At 42.0% G+C, this 18,768-nt stretch overlaps 2 protein-coding genes across 2 annotated transcripts in view; both read right to left on the minus strand.

The window, feature by feature from the left end:
* The window catches only part of LOC107699211 (sodium/potassium-transporting ATPase subunit gamma-like), a 24,604-nt gene extending 20,378 nt beyond the window's left edge, over positions 1-4,226 (minus strand). Inside the window, exon 1 of the mRNA XM_016500408.1 lies at positions 4,191-4,226. Coding sequence (XP_016355894.1) covers positions 4,191-4,226 — 36 coding nt within the window. The remainder of the gene's footprint in view (positions 1-4,190) is intronic.
* Positions 4,227-5,877: 1,651 nt separating this feature from the next.
* Positions 5,878-18,768, minus strand: part of LOC107699233 (FXYD domain-containing ion transport regulator 6-like) — a 25,438-nt gene continuing 12,547 nt past the window's right edge. The window contains exons 3-9 of the mRNA XM_016500433.1: positions 13,438-13,461; positions 13,278-13,313; positions 7,099-7,173; positions 6,638-6,674; positions 6,494-6,543; positions 6,367-6,405; positions 5,878-6,264 (exon numbers count right to left, since the gene is read on the minus strand). Coding sequence (XP_016355919.1) covers positions 6,377-6,405; positions 6,494-6,543; positions 6,638-6,674; positions 7,099-7,173; positions 13,278-13,313; positions 13,438-13,461 — 251 coding nt within the window. The 3' untranslated portion in view covers positions 5,878-6,264; positions 6,367-6,376. The remainder of the gene's footprint in view (positions 6,265-6,366; positions 6,406-6,493; positions 6,544-6,637; positions 6,675-7,098; positions 7,174-13,277; positions 13,314-13,437; positions 13,462-18,768) is intronic.

Genomic DNA, 18,768 nt, shown 5'->3' on the forward strand with positions numbered 1-18,768 from the left:
TGTGTGTGTGTGTGTGTGTGTGTGTGTGTGTTAAACATCCAAATATGTTTAAAATGTAATTTCCAAGGCAGAAGGATATTAAACATATTACATCAGTTGTAGAATACACAATACAACATTGCAGAAACACCCATATTCATAAAATCAGCCATCATAAAACTTGTATGCACAATTGGTGCAATAACATACCATAAACCCATAATGCTGTGATTGTTTTTAAATGTTTTATTCTATATTTATATCACAGCACAGTCCCTCTGTCTGAGACAGTCTCCCAGTGGAGGACTGACTTTTATGGACACATTCTCTCTCCAGCTTTCATTAACAGTGTGAAGGAGAGAGCAGAATACAAGTACAACAGTGCAAGCAAACTCTTAAAAATGAGACTCACCTGCTCCAGAAGACATGGCTGCTGTCTGTGGGTCACGATGCGGAATGGCAAAACTGGTAATGTAAATCATAATAATATTTATATTATTTATATATATAAATAATTATAATCAAAGAGACCTTACTTAGCGCTTAAAATAACTGCATGCAGTTCAGTGTATTTGAGCTGAATTCACTGTAGTGAATGATATATCTCTGTTGTAATTAATTTGTACACGTTAATTTGTTGCTGCTAAAAAGCAATAATCCCCTTTTCTCGTAATTTCGTAAACGTTCACTAAAATTCCACATCGCTTTTTATGCACTGTCCTCGCTGACACCTAGCCTGTCATTTGACTTGGATGTACTTCATTGTTTTCGTTTCACGAGTGCCCACTACTGGCGGAACTCGTGTATGGAAGGCGGATGGGTGCAAAAGTCTTTAAATGGGACACGTGAAATTTGTCAACATGCAGCAATTTTGAACGTTTCCTTTATATGTGTAAACAATTACATTCTGGTGTGTTTAGGTGTTAGTTTTAGCCACATTTATTATAAGTATATAGATGCAGAAGATATATCACGTTAAGATGATGACTTTGAACGTGCCTCTCAATGCACATATTCTGGCCGCGTTTGAACGTGTAATACTTTTAAAATCAGTTTTACCTTTAGATTTATCCACATATGGATTTTTTATTTTGTTCTTTGCGCTATTGCTTTACTGATATCTACTGTGTTAGAGTAAATTAATTAATGTTACAATGTAAATTAAGACTTTTCTACCTACATTCTAAAAAATGCTGGGTTGTTTCAACTCAACTTTGAGTCAAATATGGACTAACCCAACTTGTGGGTTAAAAATGTAATGTAAAACATTTTCCCAACAGCTGGGTTAGTCCATATTTGACCCAAAGTTGGGTTGAAACAACCCAGCATTTTTTAGAGTGTAATAAATAATGTTAAACAACTAAAAAGGAAAAGACAAATCATGATATAAAACTGATACCACCCACAATGTACAAATGGATTATCCCTCATGAACAAATATACCATTTGATGTTTGCATACAAGCATACCAGTATACCATTACGACATCTGATGTTTGTATACGTATATACCAACCATAATATTGCATATGCAGATATTTTAACTGGCTGCTCTGTGTGTTGTTCCGTTAATGCAGAAAAAAACAGTATGTGCTGACAGTCAAATTTCACACGGTCCATTTAATTATTTTGGCCCCACCTGCCTTCCATACCCTTGCAATAGGTTTAACCCTCATAATACATTCAAAATCTGTACACAATTTTATACTATTACTATTTTCATTTAGTCTATATAGTATATACTATATAATAAAATGTATCAGAAGCACAAAATATTCTAATTAAAATTTTTAAAGAACCCTGAAACCAATACACTGATCTGAAGAACAGAAAGAATCATACAGCTCAACTCAAGAACAGCCATACAGCCACAATTTTTTTTAAGAAAGGTTTATTTGCAGACCATCAGCATTTCTCTTATTTCAGTTCCTCCAGGCTTTCTTAAGGATTATTATAATGATTCCCTTCCCAATCCATATCTCACAAGTAATGATTAACTCATGCTGCTTTGAAGAGAATGTGACTCATAAAGCCTCAGTCAGGGCAGTTTGCTTTTCAATTCTACATGCAGATCTTGTCAGACAAACAAACACTTCAGGACCATGATATTAACTTTTTTTGTAATGCTTTGCTCTAGGGCACAGTGGTTTTGGCTTATTGTTCATTCCTTGCTCAAACAAGCAAACTCTCTTAATCTAACCTTTAACCACTGCACCACACCACCCACAATTACACAATTACACATACTTACTGACTAGTGACAAAAACTTTGTAACATGAACACTATAAAGTGCTACTCAAAATGTCTTGTAAGTAAGTGTCTCTGGTATATAACATATAAGCTAAATTATTCATTGCAATTAATGCATGCAGTGCATTTTTACAGGCTTAAGGTCATAACTATGTTACCATATCAAATTTACCCCACATTAATGTTATTTCTTTATTTTTATTGTATTTTTGTATTGCATGGATGACACTGACCCCAACATTAATAACTGCAATTAATGCATCATCCTACAATTTGTCTATTTTGTGTGTGTGTGTGTGTGTGTATAGAATATTGATGTATATATGTTTATCACAGCAAGTGACATTATAGTAATTTTTATTATGTTACTGTAGCAAGTTGACCCCAAAATTATTTATTTCAATAAATCCAATTAATTTTAATATGCTAAAATAATGCTAACTGCTACCACGTGTCCATTAGAATTAGTTTTATTGTATTTTTAAAAATGTTATTGGCTTAAATTGACCCCAAAATGCTAACTTGCTATCCTTTTGGATTTGTTTTATTGTATTTGCTTAAATGCTATTTAAAGTGACTCAAAAATGAATGAAATGTATTTAATTCGATTTTTTCTTTAACTTGTATGGATTACACTGGCCTCAAAATTATACTTATCCGCTTATCCATTTGGATTTGTTTTATTGTATTTTTCAACATGTATATTTTGACCCCAAATTTAGTTATCATGCTAGATATCAAGCAGCCTGAAAAATAAACAAAATAAAAATAATAAAAAATCAGAGAGTTAAAGATTAATAAAAAAAAATATATATATATCTTTTGACTAAGCTTAGTCAGTAAAACCTTTAAAAATAATTTAAGAGTAATAGAATAGTCATTTTGAAACTAGAGTTCTCTGTGACCCCTACAAAGCAAATTTTGAGAAGAACATGAGCATGAACATGCAACCTAACATGCCCCAAATGTCCCAAACCTCAGTTGTCATGTCATGAACATAAACCAATAAAAACGCATTGTCCTTGTCAAATCTGACCATTTTACAAATTCTGATGTTTAACATTCTGCAGAAATCCATAATAACACAGTTACCATCTCAGCTCACCTGTATACTGTGGAAAGCTCCACTTCCTCCTGAGGTCTTGACTACTGTGAGAGTGTGTCTTTAGTCCAGGTTTATTTCATCCCTCTACCCCTCCCTGCCTCCCAGAGCATTCGTAAATCTGACCGCCCAACCATTCTTTGAAACACATTTATTAGCCCATAAACACTGGCCTTCAAACTATGATAAAATACCACTGAGCCCAACCTTTGGAGTCATTGCCCAAGGGAAGTCCAATTACATCATAGTATAAAATGCTGGGAGTGATCGTGGCCATATTCTGTCTCGACTTTGAAGTAGGCTATAAACAACGGACCTCAGAGAGCTTTCAGATGTCGGTAATTGACTTCAGATCCTCATTTTTAGTCGACAACACGGTACAAGACGCTACAATGGTGTCAAATCGATCATTCTGATGGATAACTGAGTCCAAATGGTCTTAAATACATTTTTACCTGACGTACTGAAGAGAGCCATCTTTTTAGCAGGTGATGTATTACCTTTTTAAAAGAACCAGAAGAAGATAGATTGACTGAGGCTTGGCATCTCTGTTCAGATGCTTCAAAAAACAAAAACGAATCCACACACCGATGCCTGTGTCAAACAAAGACTTTATTTATTTCGAAGCACAAAGAGCGGCCATACACAGCAGCTGCACAGATATGAGACTAATATGTATTAAATTCCTCTCTAATAGCGAAGCATCTGTAGCGTTAGACTGTGTTCTTGAATACATGTGATTAATATTCTGTGAAACGCTTCTCTCTTTATAAACTGACCTACATTTCTACAGCTCTCATAGGTTTATCACAGCAAGTGATGTGCGGAACAACACACACACATACGTACGAAGACGCACACAAATGCAAAGGTTGGTCTCTTTAGAGGCCGACATTTTGGCCCCATTGAACAGTGTTTATAAATATGAGTGATATTAAAGAGTTAGTTCGCCCAAGAATCAATAGTCTGTCATTGTTTACGCAACCTCATGTGATTTGAAAACCAAGTTCACCATAGCTCTGAAGTGTCAGATCGAAATTTAAGTCGCTTGCTGAAAACCTTCCCATCTATCTCATTCACACTGGCTTACGTTAAAATATGGCGCAGAGTTGATCACGCAAAATGTGCACACTAACGTAGAAGAACGCTGGAAGAGATTTGAGAGCTACATTGGAGATTTTCAGCAAATAATTATTTAAATTTCAGTCTGTTCCTTGCGTATATATCATCATGTTAAATACAAGTCATATTAAATACTTTTATATTAGTTTTATGGTGCTTTTTGTTTGCACCAAAGTCCCACCCTTACGAAAATTAACCACGGTTTTACTACAAAAAAAAACAAAACATGGTTACCACAAATTAACCATGGTTTTGCTACAAAAACCATAGTGTAACCATGGTATTTGTAGTAAAACTGTGTTATACAAATGCTACTAGATGCAGATTTTTCTAGATGCATATTTTGCACTGTTTAGTTTGTCCACTAGGTGGCAACACTGTCCTGGCTTGTTGTTTCACCATCAAATAAGAAACTACTTTCAAAAGACAACAATGTTTTTTTGGGTTTTTTTTGCTCGTAACTTTTAGATAGACATAGCACAGACACTAAACAAGAATGAAACTTCCCTTATGTGCATGTGTTTACTAACTGCGTTCGCAAACAAATAAAGTTCAGTCTGCACATGCGCTAGTATACTTTATGCTTTACCTTACTGTATGGAAAACAGCTGCTTGGACATTCAGCAAAATATCTTCTTTTGTGCTCCACATAGCAACGGCAACCATCTTGTTTGTTAAGTTTTAATGACATGAGGGTGAGTAGACGATAATAAAATATTTACATTTCTGGGTGAACTATTCCTTTAAGAAAGTTAATATGTAGGCTACAGAAGACGTGTGATAGTAAAGGTAAAGGACACAGGGTTGTGGCACTATGGTGAAGTGAACTGCTTCTGCGGTCTCGCTCTTAGGCCGAAGACGTTTAGACTATGGGTCCGAATTGGGGCAGTGTTGCAGCTGATCAGAGGACAGTGTGGTACAGTGGTGGCACTGTGTTGTTTTTGTGCTTGGTCTGGGTAAAACGATCGAAAGATTGTCGGGAGGAGGAGCCCTGAATGTGGGCGTAAATATACACACACACACACACGCATTCATACAAGCTCTACAGGATCTATTCATACACACATGCATACACTGTATATTCAAATGTATATTCTGCATCACATATGAATCAATACTTACTTATATTAAATACTTTAAATATGTGTGCAAATAATCTATACAATCTACAAGAGAAAAAAACAGCAGGTGCGACACAAATAACAATAACAAGTGGTCTCACCAACAATAACAGTAATAGTTTTTCACTGTTGGACGTTAAAACAAAATTGTTTTAAAGAGACAGTTCATCCAAAAATGAAAATTATGGTGGTTTTTTTTTTTTTTTTAAATCTTTTTCTTAGGTTTTGTCATTATATAATAAGGGCTATAAGAATATTTAATATTATCTCTTTTTGTGTTCAACATAAAACAAATAAATAACTGCATACAGGTTTGGAACGAAATGAGAATATTAATTTTTGGGTGAACTGTTCCTTTAAACCGCACGCACAAATTTGACTGGGAGGGAGCCAAAAATGTTAAGAATGAACGGCAGAAAGTGGCTAGTTTTGCTAAAACAACTCACTCAAGACGGACTGTTGCAAAAGGGCACAGACAAAAAGACGGATACGGTTACTGTTCACGTGACAGGACTAGAGGTCTACGTACAAGACACTGGCCCATTAAAAATCCAAGTCATAGTTGCCTCCCCCCACAAATCTCTGTCTCCTCTATATCCTCTCATAGCCATGGTCTGGAATCAGCTTCATCATCATCACCCTCCGCAGCATCAGTGAAGTCGTTCCGCCACAGCTATGTGTTCAGCAGCACTGAGAAGAAATAAAGCCGATATTACATAATACAGCAAGCTCTCTGCATTTTTGGTCATTTCTGATTCCATAATCACACTTTCATAAGGAAAGTCTCTGTACCTGGGTTGTTTCAGTTCTCTGCTTTAGGGGTCTCCTTGGCTTAATAAAAGAAGAATAATAAAAGAACAGTTAAAATTGTTCTTAAAGATGACCAACGTGTATTACAAGAGATAGTACTGAATCTCACCCTTGGAGACGATGAGGTTCTCTGCTTGAGCTTCTTCATCTCCCGGAGCCCTGAGAAAATATATAGTACAAAGAAAATTATAACTGATGGTTATAAACACATGCAACACATGACAGCAAATAATAGAAGCTGTATATGACTAGCCTGGGCTTCTGGTTGATACTGCAGCGGCATCTGCGGCCTGCAGGGTGCACACAAGCAAAACGATTTAGATCAAACAGATGAATGTCAAACCATATAAACGATTTTATTTTTGTGATTTTATTTATTTATTTATTATTTTGTGATAATGACTGGGATAATAAGGGATAATAATCCCTTACATATGTTATTTCTGTAACCCGAATGAAATGTTGATAGCAAGCATGTCTTCATTTATATCTCTGCCACTGAGTGTGACATATATTCATGCATCTCTGTTTCATAATAAAACATCATCTAATGCTCAGTTGAATAAAAGCACTGCTGTATAATGATATATTGTGCGGCAGCTCAGTTTAGCTATTGTGCTCTGATCTTTTTTGTTTTACACTAATTTCGGCACGATTTAGCTTCTGAATGAAGATGATGAATTAAAAATAATTAATTAAAAACATGTTTCTTACTGAGAATAAGGAGCACTCCCAGAGCAAACAGCACCACAGCAAACGCCAGACCCCCGATCCTCAAACTCTCATAGTCTGGTTGAGAAATAAAGAATTTAAATTTTTGGAGTTTTCTTTGAAGAAAGACTCAAGCTTATGTGGAAAATGCACACACACGCACACACACACACACACACACACACACACACACACACACACAAACAAACAATTTCAGTTTGCAAACCAGTTTACTTGTATAGTACAACATTCTCAGATGAAACAGGATATTTAAAGATAAAAAAATAAATGTAGGATTGGACTTTAAATGGTATTTTATCAGGGATAATTATTTACTGCATTTTAATTAAAAGTTATGAAGAAATGTATTTTTCTTTGAAAAAAAGTGCAAAATCTGGAATATTCTATGTAGACAGAAATGGCAAGTAACACATTGAATTAAACATGACATTTTGAAGTAGGAAGACTGAAATAGTATCTTCTTATACAAATTATACTCCAATCATTTTTATTTTATTTAAAACAAGACATTTTTTTTTTACAGTATAGATATTTGTCACCATAGATTTGCAATTTTAGTCTGGGATCTGGCTGAGGAAAGCCAAAAGCCACCCTTCCGAGGGAACTTCGAACTGCATCCTCTAGAGGTCGCTATGGGGAATGCCTTCAGCGTGATTGGTGTCTGAAGCATACATCTAAACACGACAATAACATTTGCCGGCGACAGCCTGTGATGTCATCACCTGGCGCGACCACAGTATAAAAGGGTGCTGGGAGAACACATCATCCTCTTCTTCGTCTTCAAGGACAGTTTTGTTTGAAGCATGGATTTCCGGTAAGAACAATTATTATTTTTTACCATGGCGAGCACTAGTAAGGCGTTTAAGAAGTGTGTGGATCCGTGTCCTCGTTATTTGACACCTGATGACACAAACGATCTTTGTGTCTTGTGTTTGGGCGAAGAGCACGTGTGCGATGTCCTCGAGGGGGCAGTTTGCATGCACTGTGAGCGTTTTCCTATGAAAAAGCGCCGCTCTCGTTTGTCTCTCCTTTCGAGGAAGGAGGGACAGCACCAGCTCCCCGTGGTTCAGGACCTTCCGCTGCTGAGGCATGGAGGAAAATTAGCTCGTAGGGATCGCAGATGTACCTGGCTGATGAGTTGAAAAAGGGTCTTTGCCTTTCGCACTCATCAGTCACGGACGAGAGTGAGCTGCTGGACGATGATGCCATCTCTCTTCCATCATCTGATCCAGCGGCTAGTGCTCTGCTGGCTCAAAGCCAGGATGAGCAGGAGATGTCAAGTGAGGACGAAGAAGTCGAGACTGAGTCCTCCCAATCCTCCTGCCCCGCATATGATGAGCTGCTTGAGGTTATAGATCGCGCCACGGTGAAGCTTGACTTGCCGTGGAAGCAGGCCAAGAAAGTGACGCCTCGAGGCCACCTCAACGAGCGTTTTATTTCTAGCCATAGCCCTCCAGTTTAGGTGAGCCTTCAATTTCTTCTGATCTTCATGTAGAGATCGAGAAGGCTTGGAAAAATCCATTCTCGTCTCGCATCCATAGATTCCAGCATATTAGTTATGCCAGCATCGAGGGGATGCGTGAGAATGGTTATGAGAAGATGCCCCCTGTTGAAGAGACGTTGGCCTGCTATCTCTCTTTGGGGGAGACATGTTCTCTTAAGGCTCCCTCCCTGCCATCCAAACCCCTTCAGGATACATCTCGTTTGAATGGCAGGGCATACAGGCTGCAGCAGGTCAGGCTGCAGCCTCGTTGCATACCATGGCGGTTCTTCAGGCTTATCAGGCTGATCTGCTGAAAGGCCTGGATAAGGGTCAGGGTCTATCCCCTGATGAGGTGGCTGAGTTGTGTTGCACCACAGATCTTGCTCTCCATGCCACTAAGCTGGCCGCCACTGCCATTGGCAGATCCATGGCGGCCATCGTGGTTATGGAGAGACATCTGTAGGTGAATCTGGCGGATATCAGGTTGAAAAAGAAGGGCTTTCTTCTTGACACGTCAGTTTTCTGTCAGCCAAGTCGCGCTCGGCTGCCTTTAAATCCTTCATTCCATGAAGGTCCAGGTCTGAGCCTGAATATCAAAGGGGTCTTGGCCCGTCTCGATCTAAGGATCAAAGGCGGGCTCAGAAGACTAGTGTCATGACTCGCTCCCCTCCCCTGCCTGCGGGTAGGGCTCATAAGGGGTGTGGGTCTAAGGGTGACAAGCAAGATTTGAGGGAGGTGATCCAGACTAGGCGTTCTCAACGCTCTCATCTGGACCAGAGTAAAACCTGACCCATCTACTCACCTCCCTCTGGGAGTATTACATCTGTTCTCATCTTCCTTCCCTTAATTCCCCTAAAAATCTTCCCTCCTGACTGAGGTTAGGTAGGAGACCTCCTGCACTTGCATTGCAGTCTTTTATGCTGGACCTATGATGTTTTGGCTAGTTACTATGTCTCTTAGAACTACCTACGGATGATCCGGACCCCAGTGCTCTTCGGTCTTCGCCTCCAGTTTATGTCCATGAGCCATGTGTGGGAGCGATGGTTGGTGAATACAATCCATTTCATCTACTCTATTGCTAGTTTTTTTGTGTATTCACTAACTAGCCTTTCTCTGCAGCGCTACTCAGACCTATTGATGGTCCGGACCCCAGTGCTATTTGGGTCAAGCCAGGCAGTGCTCCCCTCACCTCAGAGAGTTGTCTTGAGCCTGCCACTCCCGTTTGAGCATCTGTGGACTTCCCTCATCGAGTCCTCCACTCGTTTGAGCTCCATTGAGTAGCAGCCTCAGGTCGTCAGCTCTCCCCGCCTCCCTGTTGAGCCGCTCTCCTTGTGGGTCGAGCTTAGCAGTGCCCTTGGGGTTTTCATATGAGCACGCCCCTCTCGATCTGAGCGTCTGAGTCCCCCTTCTATTTTTTAAGTTGGGCCTCCGCTCTTTTGAGCTCCGGATAGCAATCATGCCAGGCGGCTGGGCCATCTCCTGCCTCCCTGGCGGGTTTCTTGTTAAGTGAGCTAGCTGTGCTCCCCTCACCATGAAGGGCCTCTTGCAAGCGCGCCGCTCCCTTCTAGGCTTCTGTGAGCAGATGCTTCGGATTCTGTTCTGTGAGTGTGCCACAGTCACGTAGGGCACCTAGGCTGGTTTAATACAGCCTCGGTTACCCCTTAAGCAACGGTGTTTCTAAATCCATGCTATGGTAAATGCACATGCTGAGCTTCTGTAGACTTTCAAAATCCACATTGTGGTAAGTGTGCATGCTATGCATTCTGCACACTTTCTAAAATCCTGTATGGTAAGGGTTACGCGCTGTCAGTCTCATTCCCTTTCTCTGAGTTGGTTTAAGCCCCAGTTCTTGCCTTGGGCTCCACTCAACTTATGTATCTCTGTTGATACATTTCTGAGCAGGGTGTTGCTACCAAAGATCTGTTGAGTCAGTTATTTTAGCAGGTTTATTCAGAACCGGCGGTAGCCCCCTGGGTGGCAGGCCAGGGTCTAGTTTGGTTTTTAGACACCTGGCCGTATCCCCTTAAAGGAATCTCTTTCTTCTGATTCCAAGCCTGGAGCTCTGCCCTAGGCTTGGGCTTCCTAGCCCAGCCCTCAACAGGTAGGTTATTTAGGGTTTGCAGCTCAGGCCCTTAGCCGAAGGGGATAATGTCACTGACAGCCATCAAGACGTCCTTAGGGCAACTCCCATGGCTATGGTAGAGTTGGTACTTAGTGCTCGCCGTGGATTCTGGCATGCACTCCCCTCAGCATGGTAGAGTGGGTATACCGTTCCCCATAGCAACCTCTAGAGGACGCAGTTCAAAGTTCTCTCGGAAGGGAATGTCTCAGGTTACGTATGTAACCATGGTTCCCTGAGAAGGGAACGAGACATTGCGTCCTCTATTTTCCTTGCCATCCTTCGGTCGTCATATTTTCGAATCTTTTGCCTGTTTCCGGTATATGTCACTTGGTAACACATTTGCATAATCCCCGCCTGCCCGCGAAATACGAACAGAGTCTGACCTGCCCACAAACACTTCCACTAGTTAGTGTGTTTACATCATGTTGAGAAGATGCTGTGTTCAAGTCAAGGATACCACAAAAATACAATTCGAACCTTTTGTTGTGTGCATGTCATTTTACCTAGGACTACTTCTCTAATCTTGGCTTTTAACTTCGTTGGCTTTTTCTATCTTCTTAATTTGAACTAACAAGCTCTCCGAAGCACAACCTGTAAGTACGATTGATACGTTATGTGTACATATTCAATTGAGTGCTCAAAATATCAAGTTTTTGTGCTAATATGTGATGTACACCTAGTGCAGCTTTAGGTTTCCAGGTAAAGCACTGGAAGTCTTACTGAAGTAGTTCTGATAAGTCGCTTTGAACCCACTATTTCCTAAGAATGTGTCGATTAATGTAGACTGACGTTGTTCTAATTACTTCGTTTAATAATAAAGAATGTAGTGTAGCGCACAGACTTTATAATCATTGTGAAATTGCTGTTTATTTTGCTGCACCGGCAGTTATAGGGTTAATGCGGGAGAGACGAGCGAGTTAGGCTGGTGCGCCTGTGATACAGCTGTTCTGATTAAAAAGTTAAGACAAAGAGCGTCTTTTGTCTGTCATTCTTCAAACATTACAGTAGACATATTTTGGTTTACAAACTGTATTGTTTCATCAGTTAGTCACGTTATCACTCGGCTAACATATCCACCATTATTGTTTTAAGTGTCCACAGTTTAGCAGCTTAACTTTAGCTGTGGGCATTCGCTTGCATAAGTGTTTTAGTATTTTATGTCATTATTATAAGAACGGATTGGAGCACTATATTATTGTTTTATGCAAAGGTGCTTTGTCAATGGTAGCACTCGCTAACTTGCTCAAGGAATCCTCTCTGTGCCAATCACAGCAGGCTTGGCCAGCTGACCAATCAGAGCAGAGTAGGCTTATGGAAGGGAGGGGTTTGCTCCGAACTTGCTTGGAACGAACCGTTTAGAAATCATTGGCAAATTACTCTAATTTTAAATGTATATTCTGATAAAATTACAATTTTTTCTGACCTTAGATGCATTTAAACCTGTTGTAGGGGACTCCAACACAATATTAGGACACTTTAAAATACCATATGACCTGCTCTTTAAATTCAATATCCAAAGCAATTTTCCAAAAAAATCCCCTGGAGCAATTTGGAGGTAAGGTACCTTGCTCAATTGTAACTTTAACCACTGAGTTCCCACCATCCATGGGTGTTAAGCTGAATTTTTGTTTCTGAATTTTGTTACTCCAAAATAATCTGTCTGCAGATTGCAGGTTTTTGCTTTTAGCAAACTTTGTTGTAATTATGTTGTAATTATGTTGTAATTGTGGCCTCACTCAGAAGTGGCTTGCCTCTAGCCACTCTCCAAAAGAGGCCAAACCTGTGTAGTGCTGAAGTGGTTGTTGATGTCTGGGCAGCCAAAGACCTCTGGAGCTCTGTCAGATAGAAACTGGCCTTTTGGTTTCTTCCCTGACGACTGCCCACTGTTGAACAGCTTGATGTAGTATCTACAATCGTAGTGGCATTTTCTAATCTTTCTCTTCTTTATAGTGTCATCTCAAAGTTCCTAAGGAGTGTGATGTGATTACAGCATATCTGATGTGAACTATTTTACATGTGAGGCTCTATTTACACCTGGAATGATCCTGGTTTAACCACATATTTGATTGACAGGTCCTTCACAGTTGCCCAAGACGCATCAAGACATATTAGTGTTTACACTACAAATGTGATGTGGTCGCATGCTGCAAATGTGGTTTGAGTGGATACAAAATGTTTCGGAGCACACTTTGCCCTGTATTTTTCATCGACTACCATATAATTAGTCAAGTCACTCAGGACTATTCACAAATTTTCAGATATTAAATAGTGTCTGGAGATTATCAAAATACTGTGTAAAATAAAAATAAAAAACATCTAATTTAGACCTCATTTTGATATGCTGCATCAGGGTTTAATTGCATTCTGAAGGCACAGATGAATATGACTGTATGAAGTGTGACTATACAGGTAACGGAAGCCAAGATACCTATTAGCCTATATTCCTCTATCTTTGGGTACTTGCTGTTTGAGAAGTATGTTGCTTATAAAGTGACATAATCCTTGTTATGTAAGTAAATATTGACCTGTGTAAGCTTTGTAAGTATTGATTCTTACCGTATACAAATGGTTCCAATCCCTTCTCTTTTCCATCTGATGGAAAACAATAAGAAATTACAAATAAAGCCATTTGCTTACTATATATATATATATATATATATATATGGTAAAATAGTAATATGTAGTGATGTGGTAAATGAAATAAAGAATAACTTGCCTTGGCCAGCAGATTCAGACAAAGCTAAGACAGAAGATAAATACAGAAGCAAAAACCATTATGAGAAAATAGAAAAACAGAGAGGAATCATTAGTATTATTATTAACTGAAACAAGAGTGTTGCATTATTTTAGTTGTTTGTGGTGGGTGTTTTTGCTTGTTGAGAAAGATCACAGAGCCCTAAGCTAGATGCAATATTGGCAGGAATATGACATTGCCTAATGAATGCATGATCCGATTCAAGCATAATAACAGAGGTTTTTTGACAGGGTCGATACATTTTGTTGTATAACTCTAAGAATCCATTAGACTAAATCGATGCCTGTGAGACAGGAGGGAAAACTCATAATGATTCAAATCTTACTGATTTGTCTTCACTGTAGTACTAAAATGAGTTTAAAAATTATTTTCTAGCAGTCTATGATGGAATTTGTGCTTTTAAAATTGTCTTAACTTATGCCATATGTTGTTACAACAGAGACTGTATGCTATACTAGAATCACCTTCAAACTGGAATGAGCATTTAAGGAGTTAACAGTCTTAAATACAAGCCTGGCAGTTTATAAAATCAAATAATCTATTAACAAATCTATTAATATGACATTCGGCAGTGAAAAATTTGACAGGTGAAGGTATTTATAGCTTTATTGCTCTCTTGATCATTTGACTTTGAGAAATGTCACACATAAGGTGACAAGGAGAGAGCAAGGTCAGAGGAACTTTATGGAACACAAAAACAGGCAACGAAAAAAGACAGGAAGTGGACACAGAAAGACTAAAGTACAGTAGAATGAACAGAGCATGACATATGCCTGAAGGAAGAGTGGGACAAAAACATTACAAAAAAGGTTGATGGAAAATAACATACATATAACAGAAGGAAGGAAGGAAGGAAGGAAGAATGAAAGGAAGAAAATGACAGTGAAGGATTGATGGATTATTGGAAGGAAGAATGAAGGGAAGGGAAATGACAGGAATAAAAGGACGGTGAAGGAAGGAAGGAAGGATGGATGGATGGCAATAAGGAAAATGTAGGAAGAAATAAGGAAGGAAAAGGGGAACAATGAAGAGAATGAAAGGGCAAAGAAGGATGGAAGGAAAAAAATCAATGAAAATGGATGGATAGTAGGAAGGAACTATGCAGGAAAAAAGAAAGAAGAACCAATAAAGGGAAGAATGAAATAATTTAAGAAGGGAAGAAGGAAGGGGCATATAAAAGAGAGGAGAAAATAAAAAGAGGAGAAAAAAATAATGAAGATCAGGAGGAGACCATGAGAGGCTTTTGCATGTACAAACTTTGTTGGAAAATTACCGTTTTGAGATCGTTTGAACAGGATCTTTCATTTCTGGCAATTTTCTAAGATGAGAAATGGCAAAATTACCAGTAAATTGTCATTTTGATGCTATGTGTGAACAAAGCATACGATTCCAGATGAGCATTTACAAAGTCAAGACACACTGACATCTGCTTTAGAAGTCTGCTTTGGACCAATTATAACATTCTGAAGGAGATGACGCGATTACTCCACCCTACTTTCTGTTGGTCAGCGAGGTGAATCTTTGTGACCAACTTGAACCTGCTGCAAAATCTGTAGAGAAATCTTTACTACTGAAAATGACTCAATTTTAACCACACAAATTTTGTTAAATAATGGTAAATATTACTGCAAAAAGACAGAAAGCCATTGCTTGTGAGAACATTATTGACATATATGATTCTATAAAAAACCTTTCACAACTATTTTGGAATCTTTATTTTTAACAATGTATGGTTTATTTACTAGAAAAGTCAATCTGTCAATTTTATGGTAATTTACAGAGTTTGGAATAAAGGAAAGAAGAAAAAAGACGAAACAATGAAAGGAAGGAATGGAAAAAAATAGGAAGGAAAGAATGGAAGAAATATAGTGGTTGCAGCAGTGTGAAAGATAACCAGATAAAAACATACTCGGTTACAAACGTAACCTCAGTTCCCTGAGATACGGGAACGAGTACTGTGTCTTGCTTAAGACGCTATGGGAAAAAGTCATTTTTTCTCCTGAAGAGGTCTACTTCCGCCTTGCCAAAGATTTCCCAAATTTTCTGAACCGTCTGCAGATGAAGCATCCACTCTTTTGAGGGGCAACATGTCCGCTCCCTTGTTCAGTTTGCCCAGAACGTGCACTGCTTTCAGCGAGCACAGGTTGAGCTGAGCCCATTCCAAGAGGCACTCTACTAGCACAAGGAGCTGCCTCGAGGACAGCACCCCCTGGTGATTTATGTAGGACACCACAGTCATGCTGTCCGAACGGACCAGGACATGGTGTCCTCTCAGGTCTGGTAGAAAGGTTTGACAGGCCCGCCATACCGCCAGCATTTCGAGGCAGTTGATGTGCAGACTTCTCTCTGCTTTTGACCAATGGCCGAACGTCGGTTTCCCTTCGCACAGTGCTCCCCAACCCATGTTCGAAGCATCTGTCGAAACCACCTTCCTCCTGCAGACCATTCCCAGGGGAACGCCCTGTTCCATCCACTGAGCATTCAGCCAGGGGGTCAGGGCCGTTACGCAGGCCTGATTTACCCTGATAAGCAGGCGTCTGTGATACCACGAGTGGGACGGAATCCGAGGTTTCAGACAGTGCTGATGGGGGCGCATACGTAGCAGGCCCAATTGTAGCACTGGAGACGCTGCAACCATAAGGCCTAGCAGCTTCTGTAATGTCTTGAGGGGGCGAGAGGCACCAGCCTTGAAGGAGGCCGCGAGCTGCTGTATGGTCAGAGTGCGTTCTGTTGTGACCACTGCTCTCATTTGAGTCGAGTCGAACACTGTTCCCAGGAACGAGACTAATTGGCTGGGGTACAGTGCACTCTTGGCAAAGTTCACTCTGGGCCCCAGGCATTCTAAGTGGCTGAGAAGAAGGGCTCTGTGAGATAGTGACTCCGCCTCTGACTGGGCCAGAACGAGCCAGTCATCGAGGTAGGTGAGAATGCGGATTCCCTTCTGCCTCAGAGAGGAAAGAGACACATCCATGCACTTCGTGAAAGTGTGTGGAGCCAGGGACAGCCCGAAGGGAAGGACCGTATATTGATAAGCCACTCCCTCGAAGGCGAATCTCAAGAATGGCCTGTGATGGGGGGCTATCTGGATGTGAAAGTAGGCGTCTTTCAGGTCCAGAGAAAATAACCAGTCCTCTGGGCGGATTTGCGATAGGAACCTGTAGAAGCCTGACTCGCTCTGGGCCGGAGGAACCACCACTATGGCTCCTTTTTCCAGCAGATTCTTCACTTCGGAGCGCAGGACGTGTGCGTCTCTGCTCTGAACCGAAGTGGGGACCACTCCGCTGAAGTGCGGGGGTCTTCGAGTGAATTGAAGTGTATAGCTTCGCTTTATTATCCTCAGAACCCACTCTGACACTCCGAGGATGGCTTGCCATGCCTCGGCCCGGGAAGACAGGGGTTGGATTGGTTCGAGTGCCTGGTCGCTGCAAGGGGACACGGTACTCATGAGAAATGGAAGAGGAAAACTGCTCTCTTTTTGAAAATGTTTGTGTTATATTCTGCCCGCTATAACAACGGTTATAACCTCTTGGGTGCTTGAACGGGCCCAGAGTTTGCAGCAAACACATCGCCGACTGCACCCGGAACTGGACAGGGTGATTGGAGGCTCACAAGAGGCAGCTTGGGGGGGTGGTCTAGCTGCAGCGAGACTTGGCTCCCTCCTCTTTCTGTCCCTTAGATCAGGACGACACTGGAGGCGCCGGATCTTAGGCGATCTTAGGCTATCTTAGGCCGGGATCCCTGGCGCTTCGGAAACGGGTAGCATCTGGCCAAGTGGGAACGTCGTTGAGGCTCAGGTTTGGCTGGCTGGGCGGCGGTGGCAGCCGCAGGTGCAGGCTTTGTTGGCTGTTGAGTCGGCGCAGACTTGGGGCGACCCGAGGCAGCTGTAGAGCTGGAGCGTTTCGGCAGGAAGTGTCGCATGGCCTGGGACGACTTTTGTGCCTGAGTGAAACGCTCAGCGAAGTCTTCGACCACTGGCCCAAACAGGCCGTTGGGAGAGACTGGGGCGTCAAGGAACGGGACCTTGTCGGCGTCCTTGATGTCCGTTAAAGTCAGCCATAAGTGACACTCGAGTACCACCAAGCTGGCCATGGAGCGTCCTATAGCCTGAGCCGTGGCCTTGGTGGCATGCAAAGCCAGGTATGTCGCGCTTCTCAGCTCCCTGAGTGTCGCGGGGTCCGGGCCAGACTCGTCCGTGCTGGTGAGGAGCTTGGCCTGGAAGACCTGGAGAACCTCCATTGAATGGAGCGCCGAGGCCGCTTGCCCAGCCAAGGAGTAGGCGCGTCCAGCAAGGGCTGAAGTCGTCCTACACGGCTTGGATGGATGGGCAGCCTTCGCCTTCCAGCCGATCGCAGTGGGCGGGCAGAGGTGCGCGGCCACTGCCTCGTCGAGCGGAGGCAGCTTCTCGTACCCCTTATTTTCAGCGCCGTCGACTGAGGTGAGGGTGGATGAAGCGGAAGTACGGAGGCATGCAGAGTCTGGGGCGCGCTACGATCTGGTGAGCTCATCGTGGACCTCCGGAAAAAAAGGAGAGGATCACTGACAAGGGGCTTGACGGCGCCCCGGCAGGAACCACTCATCCAGATGGCTGCGGGAGGGTTCTTCTGGTGGAGACCATTCCAAATCCAGCCCCTCGACGGCTATCAAGAGGACACGGAATAGTTTGGCGTCCATACTGGGCTTGACATCGCTGTGCTTGGTCGGCAGTTGAGCCCGACAGCTCCTCCGCGTCCGAGGCTACCAATGACATGTTGTCATCCAGCAGCTCATCATCGCTTCCACCGAATGAAACCAGATCGCTCGCGCTGGCAAAGGGATGCTGGTCAGGCTGGGCGAAGAGGACGGGGGAAGCCTCTCTGTGCAGATAGAGAGAGGTACGCGGGACCTGAGCCGACGTAAGCTCGCTTGCATCTGAGCGCTGTGATCCTCTGCCCCGCTGTTTTTTCCTCACAGGCTCCTGGGAGGAAGAAAACGGGAGGGCGCGAGGGGTGGAGTCGCTTTCTGAAAAGGAAGCTATCCACGAGCGCAGAGAAGCGAGACTCATGCTCTCACAATGGGAGCAATCCGTCTCAGTGAGTGCGGATTCTGTGTGGGATTTCCCCAGGCAGGGAACGCACTCACGATGGCCATCATATACGGCCATATACGCAATAACGTGACATGTGACATGTGGCCAAGTATGGTTACCCATACTAGGAATTAGTGCTATGCGTTTAACCCATCCTAAGTGCACACACACAGCAGTGAACACACACACACCGTGAACACACACCCGGAGCAGTGGGCAGCCATTTA

Source organism: Sinocyclocheilus anshuiensis, unplaced genomic scaffold (assembly GCF_001515605.1).
Source record: "Sinocyclocheilus anshuiensis isolate Anshui unplaced genomic scaffold, SAMN03320099.WGS_v1.1 scaffold242, whole genome shotgun sequence".
In the NCBI taxonomy this organism is placed as follows: domain Eukaryota; kingdom Metazoa; phylum Chordata; class Actinopteri; order Cypriniformes; family Cyprinidae; genus Sinocyclocheilus; species Sinocyclocheilus anshuiensis.